Source organism: Sinocyclocheilus anshuiensis, unplaced genomic scaffold (assembly GCF_001515605.1).
Source record: "Sinocyclocheilus anshuiensis isolate Anshui unplaced genomic scaffold, SAMN03320099.WGS_v1.1 scaffold1365, whole genome shotgun sequence".
NCBI lineage: Eukaryota > Metazoa > Chordata > Actinopteri > Cypriniformes > Cyprinidae > Sinocyclocheilus > Sinocyclocheilus anshuiensis.
This window is the reverse complement of record NW_015551032.1, coordinates 153,387-176,419: the sequence shown is the minus strand read 5'-3', so window position 1 is coordinate 176,419 and position 23,033 is coordinate 153,387. Positions and strand designations below refer to the sequence as shown.

At 37.4% G+C, this 23,033-nt stretch overlaps 1 protein-coding gene across 2 annotated transcripts in view; it reads right to left on the bottom strand.

The window, feature by feature from the left end:
- Positions 1 to 1,205: 1,205 nt before the first annotated feature.
- Positions 1,206 to 23,033, bottom strand: part of LOC107661193 (unconventional myosin-Ic) — a 26,312-nt gene continuing 4,484 nt past the window's right edge. The window contains exons 1-32 of one of the 2 annotated variants that reach the window (XM_016450671.1): positions 21,350 to 21,917; positions 17,504 to 17,662; positions 11,420 to 11,535; positions 10,831 to 11,029; positions 10,676 to 10,756; positions 10,271 to 10,453; positions 10,038 to 10,136; positions 9,841 to 9,954; positions 8,881 to 8,952; positions 8,626 to 8,745; positions 8,369 to 8,451; positions 8,068 to 8,173; positions 7,386 to 7,466; positions 7,205 to 7,296; positions 6,999 to 7,093; positions 6,864 to 6,910; positions 6,702 to 6,782; positions 6,517 to 6,622; positions 6,264 to 6,381; positions 6,051 to 6,164; positions 5,408 to 5,484; positions 5,187 to 5,255; positions 5,015 to 5,099; positions 4,753 to 4,912; positions 4,165 to 4,248; positions 3,997 to 4,090; positions 3,842 to 3,900; positions 3,142 to 3,277; positions 2,833 to 2,903; positions 2,661 to 2,758; positions 1,716 to 1,815; positions 1,206 to 1,496 (exon numbers count right to left, since the gene is read on the bottom strand). In XM_016450671.1, the coding sequence (XP_016306157.1) occupies positions 1,476 to 1,496; positions 1,716 to 1,815; positions 2,661 to 2,758; positions 2,833 to 2,903; positions 3,142 to 3,277; positions 3,842 to 3,900; positions 3,997 to 4,090; positions 4,165 to 4,248; positions 4,753 to 4,912; positions 5,015 to 5,099; positions 5,187 to 5,255; positions 5,408 to 5,484; positions 6,051 to 6,164; positions 6,264 to 6,381; positions 6,517 to 6,622; positions 6,702 to 6,782; positions 6,864 to 6,910; positions 6,999 to 7,093; positions 7,205 to 7,296; positions 7,386 to 7,466; positions 8,068 to 8,173; positions 8,369 to 8,451; positions 8,626 to 8,745; positions 8,881 to 8,952; positions 9,841 to 9,954; positions 10,038 to 10,136; positions 10,271 to 10,453; positions 10,676 to 10,756; positions 10,831 to 11,029; positions 11,420 to 11,535; positions 17,504 to 17,662; positions 21,350 to 21,367 (3,138 nt within the window). In that variant the 5' untranslated portion in view covers positions 21,368 to 21,917 and the 3' untranslated portion in view covers positions 1,206 to 1,475. Of the gene's footprint in view, positions 1,497 to 1,715; positions 1,816 to 2,660; positions 2,759 to 2,832; positions 2,904 to 3,141; positions 3,278 to 3,841; positions 3,901 to 3,996; positions 4,091 to 4,164; positions 4,249 to 4,752; positions 4,913 to 5,014; positions 5,100 to 5,186; positions 5,256 to 5,407; positions 5,485 to 6,050; positions 6,165 to 6,263; positions 6,382 to 6,516; positions 6,623 to 6,701; positions 6,783 to 6,863; positions 6,911 to 6,998; positions 7,094 to 7,204; positions 7,297 to 7,385; positions 7,467 to 8,067; positions 8,174 to 8,368; positions 8,452 to 8,625; positions 8,746 to 8,880; positions 8,953 to 9,840; positions 9,955 to 10,037; positions 10,137 to 10,270; positions 10,454 to 10,675; positions 10,757 to 10,830; positions 11,030 to 11,419; positions 11,536 to 17,503; positions 17,663 to 21,349; positions 21,918 to 23,033 lie in introns of those variants that run through there. The other variant, XM_016450672.1, reaches the window with a different exon arrangement.

Sequence of the window (23,033 nt, the reverse complement as noted above, 5' to 3'; positions counted from 1 at the left end):
CAAACATGCATAAGCAAATCAACAAAGCTGGGGGGAAAAAAGAAAAAAAAAAAAAGTATTGCACAAGTATTACACAGGATTGAATTATAAAACAAAACTAAGGAAATACATAATTGAATACACTAACATTCATATCCTTAAACATTTTCATGTCACAGTTTCTGTTTACCTTGCTCAGTAATTATTTTATGAAAATAATTACTAGTTTTTTTATTTACTGTTTGTTTACAAGTAATTGAACAGATATTTGCCTTAATGTGTGAAGACTTTTTTTTTTAAACTGCATTTCTGTATTTTATATTTAAGTATTTGGAGCATTTTCCACGTATGGGATAAGTCTCAGGGGGGTGAGCACATCAGCAGGCAGCTATTGTAGGTTATGAAATTGCCAAGCAGTGTTGTTTGACCACGAAGTATTTTTAGTTAATAAAATTATTACTTGAATGTATATGGCTGTTTGAAGGGTAAGCACGTAACAAACGGCAAATTCTTTTGTTTATATTGGACAATTTAACTGAAACAAAGAAAGGGTTAGTCAGCCATTCTGGAAGATCGAAATTCCCCAAACACCCCACTTCCCTCCTCCACTGATAATCAGCGAATCAGAGGTCAGAATGAGATTAATTTTACATCCCCTTTTTGTTTTCATTCCCCTGTACTTTCCACCTTGTCTTATTTATTAAATTATTTATTTTATTTATGTGAAATATGTGCCAAATATTTTTCATACGATATTTATTGTTCATAAATAAGTGCATATGTACTTCAGTATATGTACTGAATAAAATGACTAAGAATCACTTGTAGTGCATGTGTATTTGTGTGAGTTTTTTATTTTTTTTATTTTTTTTACATACAACAGATGGTAAGTGAAGTCATACTGAACACTTGCAGACATGTTGTGACTGATCTCCATTTCAAAACACCTGAAAAAGCAAGATTTTTTTGCATCTGTCTGAAGTCTTAGAGATTTAATAAAGCAAACCAAAAATAACACATTAAATATAATGCATTTAATCTTTTTTTTTTTCCAAATTATTCAATAACAATTGAGTTATAAAACATTGCGTTGATAAGTACTGGTGTTATTTGTAAAGCACTATGCTTTTGTATTTAAATTTTAAAAGATCATCTAGTTAATAAGAACTCTTAAAAATACTCTGTAGTATATCTTCATAGTAAAGCTTGAATTATTAACATAACTGAAAAAACAAAGATTAATTTAATTGGTCAGATGAGAGAAAATACAAAATGAACTCATTTAATTCAAAATCTTCATTAAAGCATAATCTAAATTCAGTATTCAGAAAAAAAAGATTGCAAATGTCCTTTAACATACACTTGCTAGCATGCTAACGTGCTTTTGGAGTGAGACTGAAATGAATCATAAAAGGGTAGTCTGGCTCTGTGTAGTGATTGGCTAAACCACTCCTGTGAAATGATCTGTCTGCTGCTGGTGAGCTGTCATTGGCTGTTCATGAGATTCGTGGGGTGGTCTGGAAAAGAGAGACCAGGGTAATCATGTTTACTTGAAAACAACATTTGCAAAATAATCCATTTTATTTTAACCCCTCTGAACTCTCCTCCTTAAATCCCATTACCTGCTTTTTTTTCTGCCAAACTCTTATAAACTTTTTTGTTTCTCTACCCTTCTAACCAAAACCACTGCATTCTTCAGCCCTGTATTTCTTTGTAAGTAAATGTGTGATTCTCACCACAGACAAGTGTCCATTCTTGGTCTTGACAACTCGCAGGTCCGAACCACTGGTGAAATCTATCACTCCCTCCTTTCCCCTCGCTATGGCAAACCTGATACTGGAGAGTAAAGCTTCATCAGATTGAAAACTGTAAACATGCATATACTGTACATATACTTGCTGTAAACTAAACTAAAATTAAATACAAATACAATGAAAACACAAAGATAAAAATATACACACTTCTGTTCAAAAGTTTGTGGCTGGTACGATTTTTTCCAGTGTTTTTGAGAAGCCTCTTATGCTCACCAAGGCTGCATTTATTTGTTCAAAGACACAGTAATGTAACTGATCCTATGATGGAAAAGCCACTACAGCTCAGTGTCACATGATCCTTCAGAAATCATTCTAATATGATGATTTAGTGCCCAAAAACATTCATTATTATTATAAATGTTGAGAACAGCTGTGCTACTTAATATTTGTGTGGAAACCATTATTGTATTTTTTAGGATTCTATGATTAATAGAAAGTAAAAAGTATTTATTTTATATAAAAATCCTTTGTAACATTATAAATTCTTTACAGTCACTTCTCATCAATTTAATGTATCCTTGCTGAATAAAGTATTAATTTCTTTATTTAAAAAAGAAAATCTTACTAACCCCAAACTTTTGAATGGTAGTGTATAAAAAAAATAGCACAAGACTTGGTGATGTAGACAGAATTTTGCTATTCAAGGGATCCTGGATTGAAAACCCACAAAGTATGCAACTTTCAACACATCAAGAAAATTTCAGATCGTCAGAGAAATGAAGTAAGATGTATGCAGGGACGGTGCTCATGCTTTTCTAGAGAACATCACCACCACTCCCAAACACTATTACAGGTCTATTACTGGATTTGCCTCTGTGTGTGCACGCACACGCGCACGCGCACGCGCACACGCACACGCACACACACCTGTCCTGGCTGATGTTGACATTGTGTATCTTGTCTGCCATGATGGCCAGCTTGGTGACAGCCTCAATCACATGATCGCATTGCAGCATCAGGTCACCCTAAAGATCAGAAAGTCAAAGTGAAACAACTGCACAACCAATACAATCACAAATCATAACAGTGCTTCTCTCACCTTCTGCTTACTGTCAGTGGAAGGAATATGCAAAACAAAGAATCCATCACTGAGGGAACTAAGAGAGATACCTACAAAAAGAAACAAACCAAGATTGTATAGTATTGTGTGAAGTGTTACCCAGAAAGAGATTAATGGAGCACTGGTTGTGTGTCACAGATGAGAATTTATGGGTTGAGTACTAGGGAAGGGTATGATTACCCAAGAATTAGATACGGTGAAAAACAGGAGTATGAAACTTTAATAAGCTTGGTTGTAGTACAGTATTGTTAGGCAACAATGGAGAGATCTTTATTACAGTAACATTACCCAGCAATGTGCCGTAGTCGATACGTTGTTTGATTTTTGCTTCCTGGACCAGCACAGCAGATGAAGCGGTCAACAGCAGCTGACGCATACGAGCGCGGAAACCATGGCGATCGTACTTAGTGACCGCTACACCATACTGAAAAAGAAAAGAATATACAATAATATTCGCAACCCCTCTAATATTAACATAAAAATGATAAATACTGGCCATTGTTTTGTGGTAAGGTGGATCTGCAGGAGCCATTTATACTTTTTATTTTATTTTTTTGTCCATATTGTCTAATGTTTTTTTTTTCTGGAGTCTGTGTGCACCCTCTACAGGAGAAACAACAGGATGAAGCCTCAGGTGTTGAGATGGCTTGTTCTGCTGGAAGCATGTGTGTGATCTTTAGATCTTTTTTCATTTACAGTTCAAAATGTCTTTGCAGTTTATATTGTAGGTTACATCAGTTTATTTCAAATACTGTAACATTCAAAATGAATAAACAAACTTCAACTTAACCTCATTCATTGTGGACTTTAATGAACACTACAATGGAACCTTGTTACCAAACAAAGTAGCATTAAAAACTTCCCAGTGGGTCCTAGAAGTGACTAAGGACTTCACTATGTTTTTAATGGTCACCGCATAGTACATTTCGATGGAATACACACAAACATTCAGCTTTATTTTCACACAAATGTATAAAAACACACTTACCTTCACCTTGTTGTCATTCCCAAGAGTTTGCAGCACTTTGAGATTGATCTCTTCAGCTTCTGTGGTAATAAAAATGTGTCAGTTTCTGTATTTGTTCGTGTATGTATGTGTGTTTTTCAGCAAAGACATTTTTCATGTGTGTGTGTGAATATTACCTAGCCTGGTGGCTACAAAGAGTTTGGGAACACTTCGAGGGTAGCAGTCCTTCTGGCCCCTAAAGATCGCACTGGCTACAACCTTCTGTTCCAACTGCAGACAGTATGAAATGAGTTATGTCTGTCCATGTATGTGTGTGTGTGTTTGCTCTTGTATGAATGCAGTACCTGCTTCTTCCACTCTGGCTGGATTCTCCTGCAGTAGTCATTGACCAGGTTGCGAATGCACATCCTGTGAAGGTGCTCAGATGCCTGCAGGGGAAAACAAAAAGTTGTACATACACTATCATTCAGAATTTTGGGGGGATTTTTAAAAATGTTTTTGAAATAAGTCTTTTATACAATCTGTTATATAATTATAATATAAAATAACTTTGTATTCTAATATATTTTAAGATGTCATTTATTCCTGTGATGGCAAAGCTGAATTTTCAGCAGCCATTATTCCAGTCTTCAGTGTCACATGATCCTTCAGAAATCATTCTAATATCCTGATTTGGTGCGCAAGAAACATCTCATTATTATCAATGTTGAAAAAATTACGTTTTTTTGTTTGTTTTATGTTTAGTTCAAATACATATATTTAACGCATCCTTGCTGAATAGTAAAAAGATTCATTTTGAACATTAGTGTAACCACAACTACATCCTCAAAACACTGATTTGTTCAATCTCCAGTTGGTCTGACCAAACAGAGCTCAGTGGTTCAATTTAGTATCATACCTTATCATACCTTTACCATATATTATTATCATACCTCAGTGAGTGAGGGCGGTGGTCTTGGCCAGCTCTTGTCAAGCACTCTTTTTGGCAGATTTCGTTTCACTTTCATCAAGAAGGAGAATCTCACATGGTCCAAGAAGTACGCATTGTCAAGGCAACGAGGCTCATTGCGCAGGATGAAGCCTTTGATGAACCTGTGGAATTAAGCAAGGACAAAATCAATGATTAAGGAAGGACGAAATCAATGACACAACCAATGTAACTCATTCACCTACATGATACAAAAACTCTCATACTTGCGTATAGTGTCAGCTGCTTGTCTACGATGCATGGCTTTCCTTCGCCCTTTGACTCCTCTCCACCATGACTGGATAACAATTACTGCAAGATGAAAGAGACAAGCAGACTGGCTGTTGCCTTCCTTTGCTATGCCTGTCTGTCTGTGTTTAGGCTATTTGTCAAGGTTACCTGCATGTCGGATCTGGTGGTACTTGGCTCGCTCCCTGTAGCCCCGCCAAGATGTCTGCAGAGTGACAGCTTAAAAACAATCCAATACTGTAAATTTATTCATTATATCATAATAACACTCAGCAAAGGAGATTTTTCGGCAAAAGCAAATGATCTCAACTTTACAAGTAAGTGATTGCAGTGAAGGAACATTATCATCATCATCATCATCACAGTTTTACCGATGGTTTGTTTCTTGGCCTCAAGTGCATCCTCAGTCACAAACAGAGTCCTTGGGAAGCGGATAAAGATTTTGCACCTAAACAGAAAAAAAACCAAGATACATTTTTCAAATTCAATCATTATCATCCCAGCTCTTCCACTGCTGTCCCAGAGCCAGAAAAAGAGGATCTCCTGACCCCTTTTGATTTTTGTCACTATTTTCAGGGACAAAAATTACAGATGCATTAAATTGATCAAAAATTAGGTATTGTGATGTTATAAAATATCTCTATTCAAATTAATGCTGATCTTTTGAATTTTCTATTCATCAAGGAATAATGAAAAAATGTATCACTGTTTCCACAAAAATATTAAGCAGCACAAATGTTTTCAACATTGATAATAATAAGAAATGTTTCTTGAGCATCAGTCAGCATATTAAAATTATTTCTGAAGGATCATGTGAAGACTGGATCATGGCTGCTGAAAATTCAGCTTTACCACAAGAATAAATTACATTTTAAAATATTTTAAAATAGAAAATAGTTATTTTAAATTGTCATAATATTTTACAATATTACTGTTTTTTTTAAGTTCATCCTTAGTGAGCATAAGAGACTTCCCTCAAAAACATTAAAAATCTTTTATCTTTTTACCCCTCACCTGCCCAGTTTGTATTCTTCAGGTTTGTAGTTGAGGTGTTTGACCAGAGTGGCGACCCCCTCTGGGAGTTTCCCACGCCAGTTTGGCCAGGTGTCTGGACACAGAGACTTATACCTGTGCAAGAAACAAAACACAAAACAAAGTAAAGAAACATGGCCCTCTGTTAGCAGAAACACTGGTTGCATGAAAAATCAATGTGTCTGAGAGACCGACCTCTCTAAGAACACCTCATAGTTCCGTCTGTATGCAAATCCAGCTCTCCTTACTCTCAGATTCTCCATCAAACCCAAATACTTCACCTGATGCCTGACCAAAACCTCATCAAATCTACCTGAAGAAGCAGAGGAAGAGGAAGGAGGGAGAACAGCACGCTCAATGTCAGTAACATCAAAACAGGGAAATACAAGCACATTAGTTGGTGTGTGCAATTTATTGGTCTATCAATACAACACACATATGCTTTTACCAGGCTGTTTAGCGTCATTGGGTTTTATGCAGCGGACATACGATGGTTCCTTAGACATCAGAATCTCCATCAGTTTAGCTAAACTGAGCTTGAACTGTGTGGCAGCCTGAGCAGAGACAACAAGACTTCATTTCTTTTTATGCTTATGTACAGTATGTGTCTGTATGTGTTTATGTTCATCTAACCGTCTCTGGTCTTCTCTGGTCCATCAACTCATCTGCATGGAAACACTGACTGACAATGTGATTCCCCGACTGACACAGCACCTGCAATGAGATACAGTGGGTTTAGAAACATATCTTTTTCAGCCATACCATCTTGCTCACATTGTAGTAAACACACTGTACCTCCTTCAGGTGTCTGTACAGCAGATCATTATTTTTGTCCAGAAACCCTGAAAATAGAGGGATAAAAACTACAATCACAGCACCAAAAAAATTAACTATGGTGGACAGATGGATGAAGGGATGTTCTCTCCTCACCACTGACGTTGTAGTTAACCTCTCCAGCATAATGAACAAGTCTAAACTCCTCTCGCCCAATTGCCTTGCGGATCTTCCCGTTGGCCATTTTATGACTGGAACATAAAATGGACAAATCAGATATCAGACAAAATCCCAGTAATATCTTAAACATCAGTCATGCTGCTTCAACAATGGAGACACAGAGAGTATGCCAGTGGTCCTACGTGACAAAATGGGCATGGCCGCCCAGTGTGTCCTCCAACTTCTCCAGGAAGGTGATGTCACTGGCATCTCCTCGTCTTAAGCACTCCTCATCCTGATTACAATAAATTAGATAAGTTGATTTCAGTTCAATTTGGATGAACATACAATCCTCATATTTAGAAGGAGAACACACAGACAGACCAGAACGGCAATGATGCCTTTATGTTTCTCCTCCACCAGGTCACAGATGATTTTGTTGTTGAAATATTCCACTCTCTCCCACTGGCCAAAACACAAGGAATGCAATTTTTACACAAATACAACAAAAATGAAAGAAAGAAATGTGAGCAGTCTGTCTACACACCAAGGCTGCATTTATTTGAGCCGGAAAACAACAACAGCAAAAACAGTAATATTGTGAAATATTATTACAATTTAGGTTTTCTCTTTCAATATATATTAACATGTCATTTATTCCTGTGATGGCAAAGCTGAATTTTCAGCATCATTACTCCAGTCTTCAGTGTCACATGATCCTTCAGAAATCATTTTAATATCCTGATATGGTGCTCAAGAAACATTTATAAGTATTATCAATGTTGAAAATGTGTCTTTTTTTTATATACAAAAATAAGTCTAATACAAGTACATAAGTCTAAACAGAGGGTTTTGCTGTTCATAATAGAGGGCTCTCCTCAGCATTTAATTTAAGGGCTAGTTCACCCAATGATGACAGAATTTTACTTTTTTGGGTGAACTATTCCTTTAAATAATAAAAGTTAGTTATTAATGGAAATGTTTTAGAAATGTATTAATGGAAATATTTTCAACGTAGGTGAACTCATGCACTGATTTTTGTCTTATTTTTCTCCCACACACTCACCACAATCCCCTCCGCCTCATACTCCTCCTGTTCACTTTTCAGTGTGAGCTCAATAAACAGCTGCTGCAGTTTTTCATTGCAGTAATTAATGCAGAACTGCTCAAAACTATAGACAGAAAAAAGAAAGAGATGAATGCCCTTATTAATTATTCCTTACTTCCATTCTCATATCTTAATGTCATTTTATTTTCATATTTTCTTTAATGTCATGTTTTTAATGATGCAAATAAACTATTTCTATTTTACTATTTCTTCAGCTAAGTTTCGACAGTCAAAGAGCGAGAGAGTGAGTCAAACGCACCTGTTGTGTTGAAAGACCTCAAATCCATATATGTCCAGCAAACCAATAATTGAAGAACATTTACTGGAGTAGTAGACCTCATCCTGTAAAAACACAAAAATATGATCATCTTTATAATCACTCCACTAGAAGGCACATCAGAACCGAAAAAAAGCACACTAAGCTCCAGTTCATACATGCGTGATGACATTCAGACAAATAAGCCCACTTAAGTAAAGCAGGGGCACAGTCCTCATCGACAGAAAGTAGAAACACACCTTAAAGGCCAATGATCGGTTTAACTTCTGGACAAGCCAGGTAAAGGCACGACCATATATGGCTTTGGCCAAAGAGTCCCGAGCAGAGAGAGCCTGTTCTAAACTCAAGGGACTGATCATCTGAAATCAAACACACACACAAATAACTGTTTGTTCATCTACTAATAGACAGAATGCATGAGAATATAAGCAAAGATCAAGTGTGTTGAAATCTGAAAGCAAGACAGAACAGACAGAGAGATATTGTGATATTACCTCCTCCCCTTTGGCAACAATTTTCTTGTGAGTAAGAGCTTCTTGCAGGACTGACCCATCCACACCCAGCAGCTGTTGACAGAAAAAAATAAGGCACATTCTCTGCATCTATGTATGTGTGCAAGACATCAGGTGGACAATTGTAACACTAAACAATGGTGTGATCATTTCAGCTTTTTCAAACAAACAAAACACTTTCAACAAAAAGACTTTGGGATATAAAAATCATTTTTTGGATTTGTAATGGTGCCTTTGAATTCAAACTAATATCTATTTTAGGTATTCAGAGAGGTTTCAGACAGATGCTGTCACTCTAGCTGGTACATGCCATACGAGATTTCATCATGTCTGTAAGATCAGGAGCAATTGTAACACTAGTTATTAAGTTAAACTTGTATGAATGAATGGAGAAATTGGATCTTTAAAATGTGTGATGACCATTATTTCATTAAAGTATCTAGTTCAAGACACAAGTCTTGTTTCATATTATTTTAGAAAAAGGTTAAACATAAAAAATAATTACATTATTTTAATTATAATATAATATTTAATTATAATTATAATCCGATCTTTATGTTCATTCTATTAACTGTACAGAAGTTTTGCCACAAATAAGTATTTATTTTACAAAAATATGGTAGGTAGATTTGCAGGAGTCTGTGACTTATAATGGAAAAAAATATTTCAATTGCAAGGTCTCCCCTGTTTAACCTGACATCTTTATCTGAAATGGAGATATAAATCACTTTTAATTAAGCTTTGAAAAGTGTACATCTTAAAACAGAGAACAGCCTCAGGACACTCTGCTCTTCACAAAATAGCACACAACAAACCTGAGACAAGTGACTCTAATGAGACAGGTATCTAATTCCCCAGAACCAGGTATAAAGTTCAGACACATACTAACATATCACTTGAGACAGGACATTAACTCACTTACAGCATGAGTGCTCAGCTCACCTGGGACAGATATTGCAGTTGGGGTCCAGTGGTTATGTGTGTCTCTCCCTCCTCATCTTCACCGAACTGTATGTTACCCAGATGTAAAACACTGGCCACAATCTCCATCAGCTCCTAAAGAGGAGAGGGACATTGTAAGTGTGTTTCCGGACTGTGACAGAAGATATTGAATGTCCAAAGGGTTTGGGTGTGCACACCTGTACCTCCTCCTCATTAAAGCCAATGATGGTGAGAGCATTTCTCACAACTTTCCAACCATTCTTATCATTGATAGAGCTCACCCGTGGACAGTTACCCTGACAGAGAGAGAGTATGTTACATACAAACACATACACACACCACTAACACGCAAATAATAGCCATGGCCTGATAATGGTAGACAAATCTGCTCTCTTTCATGGACACATATAGACACAATGAACATAAACACCTTAACCAGGTAATGATAATGTTGTGGGTTGGTTTTCTCCAAACCGAGTCTCTTCAAAAGAGGTTCTTCTCCACCCTCCAGCAGCTGATAGAAGATGTGGAAGTTTCTCTCACCATGGTTCTGATGGGCCACACGGGATTTCTCTAACAGGTAGTTTAGGATGTGACCTCCAATTGGAGCGCCCTGAACAAGACAGAATCAGAAAGAATTGTTTATAATGGTGCACAAAATTTTAGGCTTTGTGTATAAGCCTATGACAATAATCTCACAATGGCTAAATATTTTCTGAAATATGAAATATATCAGTCTTTTGCTAATGTGAACAGCTGAAATGTAGACCAGTAAATTTGGGCTGGATTTAAGCAAAGGTTTGTGGTCTTAAACTAAGAAGTGTGTTCCATTTACCTTATAGTCAAACTGAATGTCCATGTATTTCCCAAAACGACTCGAATTGTCATTCCGGAGAGTTTTAGCATTCCCAAAAGCCTGTTGTGACAGAGTGAGAGTGACATTTAGCAAGCTGTGTACAGAGGACCCTTGCAGTGTTTGTGTGTGCTCACCTCCAGTACTGGGTTGGACTGCAACAGTCTCTCTCTGATAGTGTGTGTGTTGTTGCGGGTGGGACAGATGTGTGTGTAGTACTGAAGTATTTTTTTGGAGGCCTCAGTCTTTCCAGCACCACTCTCTCCCGAAATCAGAATACACTGATTTCGTCTCTCAGTCCGCAGTGCACGATATGAATTATCGGCCAGGGCAAAACTGAAGTCACACAAACAGATACAGACTCACTCACATATAACAAAACCAGTTACAGTTATAGGTTTCAAAGCCATGAACGTTTCTTCATGTGTGCAAACACTTAATGTGTAAAAATTGTAAAATCCTATGAAGTCCTTCAACAAGCACAGTTTTCTTTCCTGTATTTTCATATTTTCTACGGGAAGGATTTCACAATTTTTTTAATGAGTACAGTATGTGGGTTTGGGTGTGTGGGTGTGAATGTGTGAGTGGAAAGTTGTATGCATTGTCCAGTCTCCAGAATCTCCAGGAAAGTGAGTCATACTAAGAGAATTGGCGGAATGTTCTCAGGGATTCTCACAGCCATAACACACATAAACATAAACACACACACACACACTTAACACTCACATGTGAGGTGAGATCTCATAGAAATTGACTCCTCTGTGTCGCTCCATGTTCTGTTTGGAGTAAATCTCCAACTCTCTGTAAGGATTCACTGACACCAGCACTGAGCCAATATACGTCTTATGAAGACAGACAGATAAAGAGGTAGAAGGAGAGAAAGAAAAGTGGATCAAAGCAGAAAACAACATAGTTAATGTAAAGTACCATTCAAGAGTTTGGGGTCGATAAGACTTTTAAGTCTTTTTGAAAGAAGTCTCTTTTGCTCAGCAAGTGATCTAACTGATTGGACTTATGGTTTTCATAAAACTGAACATTAAAAATCATAAAAATCCCATAGACTTACATTGACGGAATGTTCAAATAAGCCAAGACTATTCAAACTCCAACTGTCAAAATTCAAACTTAAACTCTCAGAAATGCCTTGAGAATCAATCAAGCTTCCCTTCTATGTACTATTTCTGATACATTTAAACTCCATTAATCTATCTATCTATAATCTGACTATATCTATCTATCTATAATCTGACTATATCTATCTATCTATCTATACTATACTATCTACAGGTGCATCAAGGCTCAGGAAACCTTTGCAGGTGTTTTGAGTTGATTAGCTGATTGGCATGTCACCATATTCTAATTTGTTGAGATAGTGAATTGGTGGGTTTTTGTTAAATGTGAGCCAAAATCATCACAATTAAAAGAACCAAAGACTTAAACTACTTCAGTCTGTGTGCATTGAATTTATTTAATACACGAGTTTCACAATTTTAGTTGAATTACTGAAATAAATGAACTTTTCCACGACATTCTAATTTATTGAGATGCACCTGTATGTGGTTCTATCATTCTATGTACTATTTCTAATCTATCTATCTATCTATCTATCTATCTATCTATCTATCTATCTATCAGCAACATGATAGCAACATGCTAATCATGCCAGAATCATGCTTGCAACATGCTAATCATGTTGGAAACATCATAGCAACTTGCTAGCTATTAATCATGCTACTGTACTGTAGAAACATGCTAGCGACAGGCTAATCATATTAGAAACATGTTAGCGACATGCTAATCATGCTAGAAACATACTAGCAACATGCTAATCATACTAGAAACATGCTAGTGACAGGCTAAACATGCTAAAAACATCATAGCGACATGGTAAACGTTAAAAACATCCAAGTGACATGCTAATCATACAAGAAACATACTATAAACATGCTAATCGGCATCCATATCACCCTGTAGCCCAAGGCTGGTTGCCCACTGAAGCTAAGCCTAACAATCCCCATATCTACTGATTGGCTTCATCACTCTGTCTCCTCTCCACCAATAAGCTGGTGTGTAGTGGGCGTTCTGGCGCACTATGGCTGCCGTCGCATCATCCAGGTGGATGCTGCACACTGGTGGTGGATGAGGAGAGACCCCCCTGACAATGTAAAGCGCTTTGAGTGCCTAGAAAAGCTCTATATAAATGTAATGAATTATTAATCATTTATAATTATTAATTATTATTAATCATACTAGAAACATGCTAACAACAGGCCAATCATGTTAAAAACATGGTAACAACATGCTAGCGACATGTTAATCATGCTAGAAAAGCCACATGCTTGTGACATGCTAATCATGCTAGCAACTTGCTACAAATATGTTAACGACAAGCTAAAAACATGCTAATCATGGTAGAAACATACTAGCAACATGTTAATCATGCTAAAAACATGGTAAAACATGTTCAAACATTCTAGCTATGTGCTAATTCATGCTTTAAACATGCTACCTATCTATCATCTGACAATATCTCTTTCTGACAGACTGTATTGCCTTCAAAACATTCAAACTTTAAGCTTTAAAACTACTTTAAACTTCAAATTATTTCAAACTGAAAAGCGTCAAACTTTAGAATTATTCTTTTTTTTTAATACTTTATTTATAGGCATTTCTATTAACAGGGAAAAAAAATGAATAATAAAAATTGCAACAAAAAAGAAACAAACATCCCAGAATATTCCCCCATTCCACTCTTTGTGCGGCTTTAACAGCAGAAGCAAATAGCTAACCGTTCAAAGACAACAGACACTATCTTCAAAACAACAAACAAATGTGTATCAGCAACGTACATATGTAGGGTATAGGGTACATACATAGGTCTAACAATTAGAAAATTAAATATTAAATATACAAGTGAACAAATCAATAAGTAAATGAAGAAGGAAATGAACCACCTTATACCTGCCTCAGGCTGTTCAGTTTACCATAGTTGTAACTGATGTGAAAGGCTATAAACAAGACAAAAGATCATCAGCAAAATAAATAAATGAATAAAGATAATGTAAAATATATGTATTTTTTAATAATAAAAAATAGTAATGATAATAATAATAAATCAATAAATCAATAAATAAATAAATAAAACTAAAGTGGTTGAATGGCAGAGTTTGTAGGTCCATATTTGTTCCGGTGTTTAGGTAACCCCTCCCTCAGTAAATTGCAAGTCATCAAAATATGTTAAGAAGGGTGACCATGCTTCAAAAAATTTGCGTTTTGAGCCTCTGACAGTGAATTTGATTTTTTCAAGCTGGATAAAATACATCACTTCTTTAACCCATCTATTATGTGTTGGGGGCTCAGCTTTTTTCCAATGGAAGATAATTAAACGTCTTGCCAACAGTGTAGTAAAGGCAACTACCTTATACATTCCTTCTGTAAGCACAGTATCTTCAGGACTAGTCCCGAAAACAGCTAAGAGGGGGTCAGGGTCAATAGAAACACCATATATATCACTAAAAGATTTAAAGATATTTCTCCAAAATCCCGCCAGTTTTGGGCATGACCAGAACATATGGGCTGTTGTGGCAGGCGAATGTAGGCATCTGATGCATGCAGGACTAATAGTAGGATAGAGTCTAGCCAATTTTGAATTGGTAAAATGTAGTCTGTGAAGTATTTTAAATTGAATGAGGGAATGCCTGGCACAGGGTGATGATGAATGTACTTTGTCCAAAATACCTTCCCATTCCATATCAGTAAAGTCTCTACCCAGGTCAAGTTGCCATGAAATTTTAACATGGTCTAAACTTTGCGGATCTATGGTGCTTATAAGAGAATAAATACGAGAAATTATTCCTTTGCTTTAAATCCAGCATTTCCTCAATGACTGAAGGAGCAGGTATTTCAGGAAAAGACTTGAACATTGACTTAATAAAACTCCTTATCTGCAGGTATCTAAAAAATATACGGTTTGGAAACTGAAAAATTATGCACAAGCTCCTCAAATGAACAGAAAATATTATTTAAAAATAAATCTTTTAAGGATCCTAATTCCCTGGTCTTCCCATGCCAGAAACGCAGTGTCTATAAAGAATGGGGGGAATAAACAATTGGAGACAATGGGATCAGCAATTGAGGCAGCCTGGAAACCAAAATGCCTCCTAAACTGTGACCAAATTTTTAACGTATGCACAACTACTGGATTAGGTGATGTAATAAAGCTCTTTCCTGATATTGGAAGTGGTGCACAAACCAAAGACTTGAGAGAAAATTTGGTGCAGGCTTCCTCCCCTTGCACCCACACTGGAATTGACTTTGAGTCCCAATCTGATGCCCAGTACACAACTTTTTGAATATTGCTTGCCCAATAATAAAACAAAAAGTTAGGCAATGCCATCCCTCCTTGACACTTAGGTTTCTGCAAAAAGGATTTTCTAATACGAGGGGATTTTTACCCCCCCCACAAAAAGCAGCTAATTAACTTATCCAGGTTGGAAAAAAACCCTTTTCTTATGAATATAGGTATATTGGAAAATAAATATAAAAAGCATGGCAGAACCGCCATTTTAATCAAATTAAGACGGCCAGCCAGAGACAAAGGTAAGGCAGACCATTTCTTGAAATCATGCTTGCAACGTTCTAGGAGTGGGGTAAAATTGGCCTTAAATAAATTATCAAAAGAACACGTAACTGAAATACCCAGGTATTTAAACCCATCCTGAACCACTCTAAATGGGATAATACAGGAAGCCAAATCAGGAGACATAATCGGAAAGTACTCTGTCTTCTGCATATTAATTTTATAACCTGAGATTTTCCCGAAATCCTCTAATACTGACAACATATGGGGTAGTGATGTAGCGGGGTTAGAAACGTATAAAAGAACATCATCCGCATATAAAGAAATTTTATGCTCCATGCCATTTCGAGTGATGCCTCTAAAAATAGGAAGTAGCATGGCCAAAAGTAGCATGGCCAAAGGCTCAATGGAAATTGCGAACAGCAAGGGTGAGAGCGGGCAACCTTGCCTTGTACCTCTATACAAGGACAAATATTCTGAAAAAACATTGTTTGTGCAAACAGAAGCTACTGGGGCAGAATATAAAAGCTTGATCCAGGAAATCATATCCTCAGGGAAGCCGAATTTTTTAAGAGTTAAAGGGATAGTTCACCCAAAAATGAAAATTTGATGTTTATCTGCTTACCCCCAGGGCATCCAAGATGTAGGTGACTTTGTTTCTTCAGTAGAACACATTTGATGATTTTTAAGTCCAACCGTTGGAGTCCATCAGTCTTATAATGCATGGCAATGGTAACAAAGTCTATGAGTGTAAAAAAAACATGCACAGACAAATCCAAATTAAACCCTGCGGCTCCTGACGACACATTGATGTCCTAACACACGAAACGATCGGTTTGTGCCAGAAACCGAACAGTATTTATATCATTTTTTACCTCTAATACACCACTATGTCCAACTGCTTTGAGCACGCGCACGACTTCCGGTGCGTGAGGTGTGTACGCGCTCTGGCGTAGTTTACGTTAATGGGGGTGTTGTCGCGGGAGGAGCAAAGGACAGAGAAAAATCTTTGTTTGTGTTCTACTGAAGAAACAAAATCACCTACATCTTGCCCTGGGGGTAAGCAGATAAAAATCAAATTTTCATTTTTGGGTAAACTATCGCTTTAAGAAAAGATACTCCCACTCTACCCGATCGAATGCCTTTTCAGCATTGAGAGAAATAACACAATAAAACAAGAATGAAAAACCCGACCCCCCCCCCCAACACCGTCTGAGTTTCACTACATCTGCATTCAAAATGTGCGTTTCCTGTAAAAAGGCGACCCCTGCCTTTAGGAGGTGCTATTGGTGGCGCATTCAGTATGCAACCAATATTAAGTGCACGTTATCATCACCAAATGTATCGTTCACAGAGCTGACTGTCCACCATCGCAGAACCGCAAACGAGTACCGTTCAGACAAAGATGGATTTGAATATGTCCACTGAACAGTCAACAATTAATTAGTTTAGCATTACATAATTAGCACTACTTGTCCACAGTGGGTGACAAAACACCCTGAATAAACTCGGTAGTTTGTTGAGGTGAATCAAAGAAATGCCTCATACCGTTGTGGGTTATTCGCAAGCGTGCGGGAAAAAGAAGGCCGAACTCGATACCGCCCTCCCTAAGCTGCGCTTTAATCGGGTTGAAAGCAGCTCTCCGTTTGGCGACCTCCACACTTACATCCGGATAGAAATGGATCCGAGAACTCTTGTATAGAAGCTGTCCCTTTTCCCGCGCGAGTCGAAAAATTAATTCCCTCGTCTGATAGTGATGTAGTCGGACGATAAAGGGTCTCGGGGCCTGGTTTGGTCTCGGCGGGGGGGGCCAGGGAACGATGTGCTCTGTCTACCACCAGGGGTTTGGCGAAGCTCTCCTTACCAAAGACTTCAGTTACCTGAGCGTTTTCTTCCGCAGTATCTGTGGCCTTCTTCGTATTGGGTCTCGGCATATTAGGTTACTAATGGACTTTATTAAAATCTGATTAACCTCGTGCTATAATGCCAGATGCGCCGGACGTGCAAAGAACTAGAAATGATGAATATAAGCAAAAGTAATACTCAAGAGCAGAAACTTTGCGACTTCTCACACCGCCATCTTACCGGAAGTCTCTCCAAACTTTAGAAATTTTTTACAACTTTTTCAAACTTTCAGGCTAGGCTTTTTCAACCCAACTTCAAAGTTTGTCTAGACAAACTTTTTTATCTAGTTATATTATATAGTAATATGGTGTTTGTGTATGACTTACATAAATGAGGCCCTCTCTGTACCGGCGGTGTAGGTTTTCAATGAAAGCAGCTTCGCTGTTGTAGTTCTCCAAGAGCAAGAAGTCTTGGACGCCGACCCGATCTCTTGCCGAGAGAGCGCTCTCCATCACTAAACTTACACCCCCCTCTACACCAACCTCCTATCGAGAGACAAGGTGATATAGAAAGTAAATAAACACAAAGAGAACACTGATGCAAACACTTACACACAGCAGAGCCACGATACTTTCACTTACAACCAGGCCCACATGGAATCCGCGGCCGCAGAAATTCTGAAAAAAATTCCACCGATTTACACAGAATTGGAACCCCCGTCATTCACAAAGTTCTGCACATCCCTGCCCCTTGTGTGGTTGTTTATTAAATGCTTTGAGTCATTTGTTAACATTTTCAGAATTCTGCAGATTGCAAAAATGCAAACACAAAAGTCTGGAGATTCCCTCTGAAACTGTTAATAAGTAAATAACACAAATATACATTTTATATATAAATAAATTTAAAAAAATATATATATATATAATCAGAAAAAGTACAAATCAATTACAAAAGTACAAAAGACAAACAACACACATTCATGCGAGTACAAATTCACTAAGGAAGGGTGCCATGGAAATATCTGGCATTGGTTCCTGACACACAAACACAGTTGTCTGTTTTTCAGTTAGTGCTAGTACCTCTGCATGTGAACCCAGTGGAAAATCTGGCAAGACTTTAAGTGTTTGAGGATGTCTGTTTTTGGAGTGGGTTCAGAAAGAGAGAGAGAGAGAGACAGGAAGGTCACCTGTGGAACCTCATGCTAGAACAATAATCTGCTGGGAGTAATGCTGTGTGTGAGTGGATGTTCACTTTCCTTGGCTCTGCTCCACTGTTGTTCCACAGATTCTTTTCCAATTACTTAGTGATAAGGGTCCCCTAAAATGCCTAACAAGATTTTAACAACTCACCAGATATCCCCCTCCCCACACACCTGCACTTTTAAATCTTTCCTCTTGCCATTTTTAATACATTGTTCTCTTCGCCCTGTGTGTGTGTGTGTGTGTGTGTGTGTTTTTTGTGTTCTCATGTACTTTTACACAGTAGGATACAGACGTACACACACAAAAACAAGCTTCAGCAGATAATGATATCTGTCTCTAAAATTAATTCCTTTTCTCATTGTGCCCCTCATGTTTTCTGTGTTCCATTTGGGGTGTTTAAATTGACCATGTTTATAAAACCAAACAAGTTTAAAACTTCAAATTCAAAAAAAGAACCCATCAACAACTCAAAAACAACTTAATAATAATTTATCCAAAGCGACTTACAGTGCATTCAGGCTATACATTTTTACCAGTATGTGTGTTCCCTGGGAATTGAACCCACAAACTTTTGCGCTGCTAACGCTATGTTCTAGCACCAAGCCACAGGAACATGTCTGTTACATTTATTTTTATGATGTAATGGACATGGAAGGGTAATCATATTTTTTTTTCATCATGATTTGTTTTTTATAGTTAATGTTTTTGGCAAGTTACATCAGTTTCTGATCTTGAGTGTTGTTAACAAAAAATGAAACACTGAAGATTCATTAGCTCAACTGACTGAGTTTTGACTTAAAAGCTTGTTTAGGATCTATGTGCACAGATTTTGTTTTAAAGATGAGATGTGTTATTTTGTGCTCAACAAACAAAATTGCAAAAATAAAGACTGATTTCAAATGATTTCCCAAAATGTCTATGTGAGTTCCCAACTGCACCTATAAAAGCCGGATCAAAGTTTAAACTGTAGTAGTCATTTTAATTCTTTAGTCACTTTAATCTGCACTCTCAATGACCAAGCAATTAATGACCTGGTATGACATAGACTTTTGACTACGGTTCAGATTAGAGCTTGTTCTGGCAAAAAACTGTCAAATAAGACTGGTAACTGACAAATAAACTGAACAACCACACTTTGTCTTTTTTATATGTGTAGTTAAGGGGTAGGTAAATGAAACTGAAGATGTAACAATCATAGACTGACACGGAACAATGTTGTTACTCATTTCAATACAGATACACTAGCCTCCAGGAAAGACTGATGCAGGATTGTATTGAATATGCTTGTTCAGAGATGCAAAGCTGATGGGTGGAAGTGACTATTAGAGAAATATTGAAAGAGCAATCTTTTAATCAAGAACTAATACATAACCTGCTGAAGCTGGCAACACAGCTTTGAAACAACATTAGATAAACACTATTGAACACAAACTTAGTTTATACTACATGCAGTTGCTGTGACAAGGTCAACCAACGCTATTTATCTCAGGCCCTGAATGCTCGGCTTCAGCTCAGTAGGAGAGGGAGTTTTGCAAGGGCCAAGCTCATGATCCGGGCCACCCTGTGGAGCTGGGCCTGTTAACACAACACCTAGTATTAACATCGGTTCCGGGTGATTTGATCACAATTGGTCAGCCGAGACACATTGCTGTTTACACCTGGTGTTTACATGCATTTAAAATGTGCCCCCTGTGACCACTTGTGACTGAATTTCATAAAGGAGAAGGTCTCGATATTCACAACATCAGTGAATATCGCTCGGTAAATCCAACTTTCATTTTGTCAGACAAAGCTATTTTAGAGGCTGATTGATCTATTGAATGTAGAAAAAGTCAACAATATATAAAAAATTAAATAGTCAACTTTGAGGATATTTAGTATGAGCACTGATAATGCACTGATAAAATCATTTGTTTTTGGCTAAAGCATGGGGACTTATGATGATACATTTTTGTTATTCAGAATTAGATCCATGTGGGGTTTTTGATTATATTTTGTTGTAAAAGTCACCATTAGAGTGATTAGTCGTCACTATTATGTAAAATTATGTAAAATTAAAATTAGAGTTTTTATTATATTATGTTTGATGAAAGTACAGACCAACTTTAATTGTTAAGTTTATGCAACTTTTGTTTCCATAAGCGGAGTAATACTCAAAGTCCTGAAGCTGGTGGCCTCAAGTTTTCTCAAGATCTGAATTTTTTGTATATACAAATACTGTATTAGACCGTCACACATAACCAACATTTAAAATGATTGTTTTAGCTCAAAGGTTGATTGATATTTGAGTAGTCTGTTCTTTGCTGCTGCCCACGATATACCAGGACAGATTAGCATTTACACTACAAATATGATGTGGTCACATGCATTTTGACTACCTCCAAATATAGTTTGAGTGACTGGATCACAAAACATATTAGACCCCTTTTACATCTGAGAAGAAATACCAGGTGTAAAAGAGCTCTCAAGTCATTGAGCTGCTTGTGTGACTCAAATAATAAGTTACTGTATGAGGATGTATTTAACAGAGAATTCTACGTTGTATTTCAAAAGCAGTAGCCTGTGGACACTATTCCTACAGCTGAGAATGTGGGTACTGTACTCCCCGAGGAAGGTGTAATACAGCTTTGCTGTATAATCTGGCACTGAGACATTTCTCTGGGCTTTTGTGTTTATAAGTCTCCAGCTCTTCCATATAAGGGCCGTTCTGTACTCTGCAGCCCATATGAGTGATCTCTAGCTGGACACTAAGATAGGCAGGCTGGCCTCATAGGAAAGAGATCTTGTGCAGTGTGTCACCGCAAGACATGCTATGCATAAAGGAGTGGCAAATCAACAACAAAACCTCTGTGAACGCTCAAACAATCAGAAAAACATGTCTGCAACCCACCATGCACATATATACGCTGAAAAAAACTAAATGGGGCATTGATTTTCACCTTTACGAAATAAAACGTCACTGTTTGAAAACTGGAATACAGGCATTCACGACACACTCACATAGACAGATGTAAAAACAAGAAGTCTTACCCTGCGGCGGCACTTCATCCTTCTCCCTCTCTCTCTCTTTTTCTCTCTCTCTTTCTCTTTAAGGGAATCCCTCGCTCCTGGTGTTCTTCACTAATAATCTTCAGGGTGAGTCTGACAAGTTTGTGTGTGCATCTTATCGCATGAAAGTAGTTACTCTCGGTTCGGCATGTAACACACACTGAAATCTTCTACCCTGTCATATACTAAAGCACACACATCCATATTCACACATGCTGATGGTCCATCCTCTACGCTTACATATTAAAACAGCTTTCCTCCCTCTCTCTCTCTCTCTGTCTCTAACTAAAACAAATGCATTCGTTCTGTTCTTCTCTGTTGCTCTAGAAGTCCATGAAGGGAAAACACTGTTGACAGTCTCCCACACTCAAAGCCCCACCCACAGATGATTAGTCAAAAGACCACTTTAAAAACTTCTCTCTCACTCCTGTTATCAAACTTTATGCTTTACTTTCTAAGTCAGTCTCTGTCCGACTCACCCTCTTTTTTTCCTATCTTCAATAGATCTCTTTATTCAATAGTTTCTATTTCCACCATCTTCTATCCTACTCTTTCCCTTTGCACACAGAAGAAAAGCAGGGCTGAGTCATCCCTTTACAAAGGAAGGAAAGAGAAAAAGGGGTTGCAGGTTTAGCTCTTGCAGAATGGAACTTGTGTGAGTAAGAGGCGAATAAACAATGAGAGAGTTGGGAAAATAGTCTAACATCATCTGATTGCAGACACTACATGCGAACATGACTATAGGCTATAAAAATGGCCAAACAAATGTCACATGATTCAACCTCAGAACATTTTTTCTCTTTTCTCCCTTTCGTTCTCTCCCTCTTCAGCCCCTCCCTCTCTTTCCTCACATACTCATGCACATTTGTAACAAATGATCACTGAATAGCTGTCAGATGCATAAATGTCATTCGTCAGCAAAAGCCTAACTATTTGTCTCTCTCTCTCTCTCTTTTGGCCTGTTTTCTCTCTCTGTCTTGAAATTACAAACAGATGAAGCACAGAAACACTGCAAACACATCTGAGCCTATCAAAAGCTAATTTTTTACCAGAGTTAGACTGAACAAGCAGTGCTTCAAGATTACACAGCACTGGGACATTTCCCTGTTTGCAGTGCGAGAAGAGCAGAGTTGTGTGATTTTGTGTGTGTGGTTTTTTTTGGTCTGTGTTTTCTCACTCTAGGATCACTTGGGTTTCTCTCATCAGAGTGGAGCAGGCAGAGAACAGGAAGAGGAAAACCTGGAGTGGACTTGGACACTTTAATAAAGCTTGATGCCCCTTTTGTAAATATTTTATTGCACTCTATGCACACCTACTGCCTACATATTTCCACTAAAACTCTTTCTGACATATTTCTAATAATTGTCAATCACAACTAAATACATTACAATACAGTATAGTATATTAATTTTAATTAATTAATTAATTGTCAATCACAACTAAATATTACAGTACAGTATAGTATATACAGTATATTATTAACTATAGTAAATGAAACATTTTAGTGTGTATATGTTATATATATATATAATATCTAATTTAAAGATTACATTTTTTGCTCAATTTCCCCACAATTTCCATACATCATGCTGCATGGAAGTTGCAGTGGCCACTGAAGGCTAAATTTGGAAACAATTCTTCATAGACTCCATTGGCAAAGGGAAGA